The following is a 10,622-nucleotide window of genomic DNA, read 5'->3' on the forward strand; positions in this document are numbered from 1 at the left end:
GCTTATTGCTTCCTTTCTTGATGTGTTAGGAGAGCACTGGCTCTCTCCAGCCATTTCTTCCTTTCCTACCTAGAATCGAGCTGAGGGTATGAGAGACCAAACATCTGTGATGATTTTGAAACATAGTCTGTGAGCCCAAAAAACTGTCATCAAAGGGAATATACTGATGGCTGATGAAGAATGTACAGGGAATTCTTAAATTTCTGTTTCTATAGTTTCCATGTGAGAAATTAAGAAGAAAGGCAAAAAGTGAAGACTTTTTCTACTATTTGAGTTCCTAATCTTCCCAAAATGACAGTCTCCCTCTGTGATAATTTGGTGGGCTCTAATACTAAAAACTGGGGCACTTTTCTGTGTGCATGTTACATTTCAATTAGGAAGTTTAAAAATACAGTTATTTCAGGGCGCCCGGGTGGCTCAGTGAGTTGAGCGACTGACTTCGGTTCAGGTCATGATCTCACAGCTCATGAGTTCGAGCCCCGTGTCGGGCTCTGTGCTGACAGCTCGGAGCCTGGAGCCTGCTTCGGCTTCTGTGTCTCTCTCTCTCTCTCTCTCTGCCCCTCCCCCCTCGCGTTCTGTCTCTGTCTCTCTCAAAAATAATTAAACATTAAAAAACAATGTAAAAAAAATATACAGTTATTATATAAAAGGTGGAATAAAAGATGAGAAGTCTTCCCTAGCAAGATCAAGCAAATGAACCTTTAGGTGCTCCATGACTGGGTATAAGAAGTAAGCCAATATGAGAAATACTATCTTAACAGAACACATTCCACATAACAAAAATCCTGTATCAATGGCAGTTATGAGTCAGAAGTTTTATTACCCCATTGTGATAAATCTATAGTTAACAGTAAAAGCAATATTCTATGGAAAAAAGAACTTCTAAATTCCCAAGTCTAGACATCCTGTGAGTCAATATTAAGGATGTTTCATATTATCCATTTATTTACATATGTGTATTTATACTCAGGCATGTGTTACACAGATACACACGTTAATAAAATACTGGCAAAAATTCCATGTCTTTAAAATAAGGTAATAAAAACACTTTGATAGCATTATCATAATCATTAAGAGCTCCAGAAACAAATGGCACTTTGAGGAAACGGACATAATGGCCTACCTAAATTGATAATATTTTGAGCCCAGAAACTAGGATCACAGTGAAACTGGATGGTATTGTTGGTCACTGGGGAAGCATCACACCTTGCTCGAAGGAGGTGCCGTAACCGGTATGTAATCTAGGAGAAAGGAGAGACAACTAAACATCAGTATCTTTCATCAGGCAAATAATTTATTAAGTTCCCAGGGAATGCACAAAAAAAGTCATTTCTGGTATGTATGCTGATACAAAACAGGTAATCATATAGAAGCTATAAAATATGGATACACAACATGGTTTTCTTTCTAAAACGTTACGTTTTGAAGTATAATTTAGTTACCTATACTGTTGAATACAAAACTGAAAAGTATCTTCAAGTGATACGTTAAAGTGAGTTTTTTTTAATTAATAAAAGTTTAGAGAAGCACCAACTAAATATCTGTAAAATAAACTTTAACATATTTTGCTCTTTTATTATACTTATGCTTTTAAAGAAAGTTTCAGGATTTGGATTAAGGGGCTAAGGAGTTATGGAAAATACAGATTAATCTGTGCTCAGGAGATGTAAGTACAGCTCACATCTAGGCTGCTAGTGGGATGGCTCCCCTTGCTCCTATGTTTTGAATCTCATGTCATTACACCACACCACCCACCTCCTTCCACCCTGTAGTCCTCAGTGAACACTTGGACCTTCTCTCTCAGCCCTTGAAGAATTTAGCTCCTGGCTCACTATCACCATCTCCAACATCACTCATCATAATTCTTCATGATTTTAATATCCAACCAGCTGATCCTTCTTTGTAGCTCACTTCCTCTGGTGCCCAGGTACCCATTATCCTATAAACCTTAAAGGCCCTATAAGCCTTTGCTCTTATAATTTTTCCATGTCCTTCAATCTCACATTACCATTATCCTTACCCAGCTTAAACCCCAGGGTCAAGCACCATAATCATCTCCTTGCACATACCCTCAATACCTGTTTTTCTCACATACTCCATCAAATATACTCCCATCTCTCTCCTCAACCTTTGTCACCAAAAAAAACAAAACAAGCAGCCCTGGTTAAATCCAGCTTTTGCCTAAATATAGCTGGACTGAGAAAGGGAATGATCACTTCAGACACATGACAATTTACTTCCGGTATGCCCCTAAGGGTGACTGGCTAGCATGTGACATTCTTTTGGTACTTTACTTCCCTGCTCTCCTAAGTAACTGTTCAACTTTTCTTCTCAAATCTCTAGCACCCTTCCTCCCCCATTGTCAATCTCAGCTGATGATTTTGCTTCCAACTTTACTGAGAAAGCAGGAACAATCAGGGACCTTCTACAAATTCCCACCACTTGTGAGTATTAGTGTTCCCTCCAGTTGCAATGTTTCTAGAGCAGTCCTTCCACTTGTGCAACAGCACCCAACCCTTCTTGCCTACTCACAGACACTGCTCAGCAACTTTCTTCCCTCTCCTGTATCACCTAGGCTTCCCTTTTACTGGATCACTCCCATCGACAGAGAAATGTTTTAACTTTTCCCAGCTAAAAACAAAACTCTTGGCTCTTTTTCTCTTGCCGTCAACTGCCCCATTTCCCTGCTTTTTACAGCAAACTCTTGAAAAACTCATCTATTTTTACTGTGCCCTGTTCCTCTCCTCCCATTCTTTTCTGAAACCACTCCTTCACTTGGCTTTCAGCATACTATACCCTCATGGTTTTATCTTTATTTTACCAGCTGCTACTTTTGGGGGCCACTGAGAACAGGTTTGGGCTCCAATGCACCATCGAAGCCTCTACTGTTGGTTCTTTCAACTGAGCCCCAGGGCTCAGTCTTTCAACTGCTCTCATTTCTCCTCTACCCACAGTTTCAGTGATCTCATATGGTCTCATAGTTTAAATGACTTCTTAATTTGTATCTCAAGTCTAGATCTCTCTTTTGAACTTGCATTTCCAACTAGTTACTCAACATCTCCACCTGGTTGTCTAATAGGCACCTCAAATTTAATCTGTTTAAAAGAGAATTTGTGATCTTTCTACACAAGTCTACTTGTCCTATAATCTTAGCCTTGTCCATTACTGTCAACACTATTTTTCCCACAGCTTAGTCCTTGGTTCCTTTCTTTTTCTCATGCCCTACATTCAACCTGTTAGCAAAATCCTACTGGTTCTAGCCTTAAAAGATATGGATAACCCTACCCATTTTCCCATCAACTCTATTATTTATTATTATTATTATTATTTCAGTTTATTTATTTTGAGAGGGAGAGACAAGAGGAGAGGCGAGGCAGAGAGAGAGAGAGAGAGAGAATGAATCCTAAGCAGACTCCACACTGTCAGTGCAGAACCGGATGCGGGGCTCAAACCCAAGAACCGTGAGATAATGACCTGAGCTGAAATCAAGAGTCGGATGCTTAAGTGACTGAGCCACCCAGGCACCCCTCTCATCACCTCTATTAATTCTCCTGCTATCACTTTGCAAAAGTTACCTTACTGCAGTAAGTAAGGCTCTAACTGGTCTCCCTTATAGCTCCCTTGCCCTCAACTACCTATAGTCTGTTCTCAATAGCTACAGTGATTGTTAAAATATAAATCATATTCTGTCTTCCTTCTCAAGTCCCTCTCTCCAGCAGTTCCTCATCTGAGATTAAAAACCAAAGTCCTCATAATGAACTACAAGGCTTGTGCTATCTGACTGCACGACCTTACTCATACTACTTTCTGATCCTTCACTCTGTTCCAGCCCCTCATGCCTCTTTATGTCCATATCACAAAAACCACCACCTCCGTCTTTGTATCTGCTGTGTTGCTTCGCCAGAACAGACTTCCCCCAAATATCTGCAGGAATTACTTCTTCACTTTTCTTTAGTATTTGCTCAAATATCACCCTCTTTAGATAGACCAACTTATCTTAAATTACCACCTGCACTCCAGTGTTCCCAGACTCCCTTTCTTAATTTTCTCTAGAGCACTTAATATATACCAGGTAATAGTTCTATATTTTACTTATTTTGGTACTGTCTCTCTCCACTAAATGTGACTCTTTTTTTTTTTTTTTTTTTTCAACATTTATTTTTGGGACAGAGAGAGACAGAGCATGAACGGGGGAGGGGCAAAGAGAGAGGGAGACACAGAATCCGAAGCGGGCTCCAGGCTCTGAGCCATCAGCCCAGAGCCTGACGCGGGGCTCGAACTCACGGACCGCGAGATCGTGACCTGGCTGAAGTCGGACGCTTAACCGACTGCGCCACCCAGGCGCCCCTAAATCTGACTCTTAAAGGGCAAAGATTTTATTTTGTTCTCTGTTCTCCCAGTGCTTAGAATGCTGCCTGATAAATATAGCAGGTATTCAGTAAATAATTGTTGAATACATAATTTGCTTTAGTTGCTAAATTATTTTCAATAGCTCTAATAAATTGTGAGTAAAAAACCATCGAACTATTTTGGGACTAAGTAGAATACATGGCACAGTGTGTAGCTAACAGCACTCAACACAATGCTCTTCTCCCTACGTTTTTCTGTCTTAATTTTTTGTGTCCTCTAACAGTTCTCACCGTAAAAGATGTTCCTACAAAGCCGACCAAAACAATCATTCCAAGAACTTTCCTTTGTAAATATACTCCTGTTTTATCATTTCCAAAAATTTGTTCATTTTGAAATAATTTTTAAATTGTAGAAAAGTGAAAAGAACCCTTCACCCAGATTTCCCAACGGCTGCTGTATTAACACACTTCTTCCAGTGCCTCCCCAACTGCTTTTGCACATACACTATTGCTACTAGTCTTTTTCTGAACCTTTTGACAGCAAGTTGCAGACATGAGGTTCTGTCTACCCTAAACACTCTGGCGAGTGCACCTTAAAACAAAGATCGTCTAGCATAAAGAGCAAATTCCAAATTCCGAAACCAAGTCTGACAACACTGCCATCCAATCCAAAGACCTCATTCAAATGCCAACTCTGCCCACAGTGTCGCTTGCTAGGATACTGTTAAGGAATACAGGTTGCATTTGGATGCCATGTCCCTTCAGTTCCTTAGGCTTTCCCTGTCATTTATGTCCTTGATGGCTTTAAAGAGTTCAAGAACTTATATTCTAGAAGAGCGCCTTCAACCCGGGTCTGAGTGCAGTTCCTCTTGATCAGACTTGGTAAAAGCATCCTTGTCAGGAATCCCACACTAATGATAATATAATGTGCACTTCTTAGCACATGAGATCAGGAAGCTCAGGATGGCAGCCTGTCCCACCACAAGTGCTGATACGAATCTTCATCGCCTGACAATTTTGCTCCCCAGGTTCCCCACCTTGAATTCACTCGATTTCCCCATTTGTAAATGCTTAGTATTTTGCAAAGAGGTATTATAGCATTACACTGAAATCCTGTTCTATCAATTCTCTACCCAGCAGATTAGCATACACTGATGACTCCTTCTTAATGACCACTACGACAGTGACCATATGTACTATCCTTTCTACGTTTATTGATTTACACTGTGACATAAAATTTTCTTTATCATTTAGATAAAATGGTTAAATCAGAAATGCGAACACTTTCTTAAAAGAAAATCAGCTCTAATAAAAGGGAACTGTGAGGTCAATACTTGGATATACTTTTTTCTCCCCTTGAGATACTATGCTGTAGATGAGAAGCCGGAAGATGCAATTTATTTACAACTCCGATAGCTAGTATCTATTTACTATTAATTTGTACCAAGGTCTAAAAGTAGTATCAAACTTGGCCAAACTCTGTTCCTTAAGTAACATTTTTTCCTGATGTATTTTACTGTCATTCAATGTAAATATAAGAGCTCTTTTACTGTCAAATTATTTTATTACCCATCTAAAATGTAAACCTTGTCAAAACTCCTGACGCACGTTTTAGTTATTTCTGAGAAGTGATAAGGCATGACTAGTATAGAGGGTAATGGTTCATTAAATATACACACTTGTTAATCTCTCCAGATGTATCTGAACTTAAATGAACTCAGGTTTTACACTGAAACCTTAGCTACTGTTCAAAAAGCAACAGACAAAACTTTTTTTTAAATATGAAAGGTATCGGGGCGCCTGGGTGGCGCAGTCGGTTGAGCCTCCGACTTCAGCCAGGTCACGATCTCGCAGTCCGTGAGTTCGAGCCCCGCGTCAGGCTCTGGGCTGATGGCTCAGAGCCTGGAGCCTGTTTCCGATTCTGTGTCTCCCACTCTCTCTCTGCCCCTCCCCCGTTCATGCTCTGTCTCTCTCTGTCCCAAAAATAAATAAACGTTGAAAAAAAAATTAAAAAAAAATATGAAAGGTATCAAAACAGCTTTCAAGATAGCAATACTATTTACTGTCTCCTTTCTAATGAAGTTAAAATAAACTTAAAGAAGAAATTTAGTATTTGATTTTCCAATCCTATAAAAATGAACAGGCGGTTTTGTCTATACTTAGAGCTTCTGAAAGAAGACATTATCTTGTACCTGATTTTTTTTTACCATCAATCTTTCGTTGAATTCCTATGCATCAAGCACTGAGTAACACAAAATTCCTACTTTAAGAAGTGTAGAGTCTAATGAGATTCATAGAAACATATGCAAATATAATAGCAGATAAAAATCAGTAATAGTATGATGGACATATGCACAAAGGGTGTGTAAACACAAGAAAGAGAAACCCAATCCAGTCTTGGTCATGAAAGGCTGACAAGTGGAAAGGAAGACCAATCTAATCTGAAGCAGGTAGTCTTTAAAAAGATGGACATTATTCAGGAGCAAGAAGAGGCAGGAAAGGGTACTAGTACTCAGGCAAGAAAGAATCATATCCTGTGAGCACCAAAGATTAGAAATAAGGAGATGGCAATGAGGCATTCAGGAATACACAAAGAAGGTCACTGAAGATTAATTAGATGGGAGAAGGGAAAAAAGGAGAAAAGAATTCCTTTTTACTACTTATAACTTAATAGTTTGCTAATTGCTAGTATTATAGAAATATTTATGGAGAGTAAAAAGAATGATAGTGTTTTACTCTCCTGGCCTTCCTTCTAAATAATAAAGGATAAATTCAGTGTTAACAGGTTGACAGAAGAGTTCTGAGGAAATACTGTGAAACTGTTTCAAAATATATTTAACACTAGACTTCTGGAAAGATTTTGCTCTTCCATTGATTTTTGTCTTTTCTTGACCACAGTTCCTATAGCAAAAAGTGAACTAAGAATTGCAAGCCAAGCTTGAAATTTCAGGCCTGCAAGGCATTTCTTCCTATTTTTTTAAGCACATGAAAGCCATCATTTAAAGGATAACTTGAGTAAACATGGCTACATGTACCATGCAGAAAAACTATGAGGAACGGAGTTATAGAATATAGTAATTTTCAAATTTTTTGAGGTTGGAGATCCTTGTAAGTGTTTACAAATAAGTATAAGCCTCAGCTCAGTGTGCATTGCAGGCAAATTATTTTATTAGCTACATACATTTGCGACTCAAGGGCCACTTGGGTTCCACAGACTTTTAAAAATCAGAAAAGAGGGGTGCCTGGGTGGCGCAGTCGGTTAAGTGTCCGACTTCAGCCAGGTCACGATCTCGCGGTCCGTGAGTTCGAGCCCCGCGTCGGGCTCTGGGCTGATGGCTCAGAGCCTGGAGCCTGTTTCCGATTCTGTGTCTCCCTCTCTCTCTGCCCCTCCCCCGTTCACGCTCTGTCTCTCTCTGTCCCAAAAATAAATAAAAACGTTGAAAAAAAAATTAAAAATCAGAAAGGAAATGATTTGGCGAATCAGGTATCTAATAATACTGGTTCCTTGTAATTTGCTGTACCCATTTTCTCCTATATAATGTCAACAACATTCTTCCTTTCTCCTATGTCACGAGATCATTGTGCTGATTAAGTAATCCCACCTGTTTTTATTGTTTTCTTTTATTATAATTGCAAATAAAATCATAAAATAAAATTAGAGAAATTTTTAGACAGAGATTTACTAAGTATCTGACTGTATGAATAATATGCTTTCTTACACAATACCGTAATATTCAATATTCATAACTTTTCATTCATAATTGAAAAAAGAATTGTTTCATTTTCTATTTTTATTCTTTTTCTGTTGGACATTCAGAAAAATATCTAGGAAAACAGAAAAGATATGTACTATCTAGAAGCTATTTTTCAAAAGACCAATAAAGCAGTTGGAAGAAAGAAAGAAAAAAAAGAAAGAAAGAAGTCAAGAAAAAATGTATCACTGAAATATTAAGAAAGAAAAAAAAGTCCAAGAGTTGAATACAATTCATGATTAGGAATAGTTTTAGAAATAGTTATAAATTAATTTTTTTTTAACAAGTCTTCAACTCAATATTTGAACCTAGTCTATAAAAGTTTATCCAGAAGTACATTTCCTTATTTCAAAATGGTCATAGAAAAATTTTGCTACCTGATTCTAAAAACAGAATAGGTGAACAGAAAACTGATTTGGAAGTCCTAACTTGATTTCAAAGGGTAACTCTCTGTGTAATCTTTTTTGTTTAAAAAAAAAACAATTTTTTTTTTATGTTTATTCATTTCCTGTGAGAGATAGAGTGCAAGCAGGGGAGGGGCAGAGAGACAGGCTCTAGGCTCCAAGTTGTTGGCACAAAGCCCCACATGGGGCTCGAACTCACCAAAACGGGAGATCGTGACTTGAGCTGAAGTTGGACGCTTAACTGACTGAGCCACCCAGGTGCCCCGAATATATTTTTTAAATGTCTTCTTAATTTTTTTTATGTTTTATTTTTTCTTATTTTTGAGAGAGAGAGAGAGAGAGAGACAGAGTACGAGTGGGGGAGAGAGAGTTAGAGACAGAGGGAGACAAACAATCTGAAGCAGGCTCCAGGCTCTGAGCTGTCAGCACAGAGCCTGACGGGGGCCTTGAACCCACAAACTGTGAGACGGTGACTTGAGCTCAAGTTGTAGATGCTTAATTGACTGAACCACCCAGGCACCCCATTTTTTTAATGTTTATTTATTTTTGAGAGTGAGAAATAGAGAGTGCATGCACAGAGGACAGACAGAGGGAGTGGGAGAGAGGATCCAAAGTGGGCTCTGTGCTGATGGCAACAAGTCCAATGCAAGGCTTGAACTCATGAACCTTGAGATTATGACCTGAGCCCAAGTCAGACGCTCAACCTACTGAGCCACCCATGCACCCCCATTGTGAAATCTTTAATAAAATGAAGGTAAGGCAGCAATTTTTAAGAATGCAGACCAGTGGCACCAGCATCTCCTGGGAGCTTGTAAGAAATACAGAATCTAGCTCTACTCCACAACTATTAATCCAGAATCCTCAGGTGATTACTAGCGTGCAGTGATGAAGTATTTTCAGTAGCAAGGTTCTTTCTAGACTACTACCACAATTGTTCATCATGACACAGCCACTTTTCTTTAACAAATGGGGTTGAGATATCCAGCACCATTTATGGCCGCCAGAGTTATCAACGTGCTGCCGACAAGAGGAACACAGCTTCTAAGCGCAGTGTCCAAGACGGAATTCTGGTTGATACCTCTGTGTGACCTTACAAATGTCACTTAACTTTGTGCCTTCATCATCCATACAAAAAAGATGGATAGGTATACCTATCTTATAAAAATGATGCCTAAGTTTAAGTGAACTATTACATAGAAAATACTTAGAATTAGCACCTGGCACACTACAGGTGATCAGGAAATATTTATTATTATCATTACTGTTAGTGTTAAGTTCGATTGCCACTGAGAGAAAACCTGGCAAAGAACCAGACAGGAAGGACAGTGGTGGATTAGAATACACCTAAACCATGGCAGTTAAATATACTTTTTAAAACCAAAATATTTTGATCACTTAAAATTAGAAATAGGTAAGGGCACTTAAGTACAAATAGACTAATGACCATTTCTGAATTTTAAGTATTCCAGTGACTCCCATCATTTCTCTGCTTTTTGATGGTATGTTCCATGCCATACTTAGCTATCTTACCAGTCGCTTGCTATAAAGTAATGCTGTGCTGCTGCCACTGGAAACTGCCCATTTAGAAAAATGCATGACATGTTCCAATTGTTTAGAAAGTCCAGCCACTTCCTGTTGTTGTTGCATAAGTTTCATGCGATGGTCCTTTGCAAGGCTCTGAAAAAGAAGAAAATTCAAAATTAGTCCCGCATATAACATATTTTAATGGTCATTTTCAGATTACCAAATTAGAGTAACTGTCACCTCTGAGAAGCCAAGCGATAGAAACTTGAATTTTCATAAGAAATATTCTTAGTGTTCTTCCTCTTAGTATAAAAGGATCAATCTCACTGCCACAAAAACTGTGCCCCAAACAACGCAGCTTCTGCTGTTGCCACCACTGCCTCTGCACCCTTTACCCTCCACACCAGGCCCTTGGTCTAGTTTTACATATTCTGGAATTTAGGTCGGTGTTCATGCATCTTCCAATATTCAAAAAGGGGCAAAAACCATGGATTGGCTATGATACAGTCAGTCAATGCCTATTAAATTCAACACTCACAAATAAAATTCAATACTCATAAATAAAATTCAATACCCAAAATTAAAACTCAATA

The 10,622-nt window shown here is 38.7% G+C and overlaps 1 protein-coding gene across 2 annotated transcripts in view; it reads right to left on the reverse strand.

Annotated features, from left to right (window-relative positions):
- The window catches only part of TRIM24 (tripartite motif containing 24), a 131,743-nt gene that overhangs the window by 36,485 nt on the left and 84,636 nt on the right, over window positions 1–10,622 (reverse strand). For both annotated transcript variants that reach the window (XM_086689126.1, XM_086689120.1), the window contains exons 7-8: window positions 10,036–10,182; window positions 1,124–1,241 (exon numbers count right to left, since the gene is read on the reverse strand). In XM_086689126.1, coding sequence (XP_086545252.1) covers window positions 1,124–1,241; window positions 10,036–10,182 — 265 coding nt within the window. The remainder of the gene's footprint in view (window positions 1–1,123; window positions 1,242–10,035; window positions 10,183–10,622) is intronic.

Source organism: Puma concolor, chromosome A2 (genome assembly GCF_028749965.1).
Source record: "Puma concolor isolate L17-30 chromosome A2, mPumCon1.1.hap2, whole genome shotgun sequence".
Classification (NCBI taxonomy): Eukaryota; Metazoa; Chordata; class Mammalia; order Carnivora; family Felidae; genus Puma; species Puma concolor.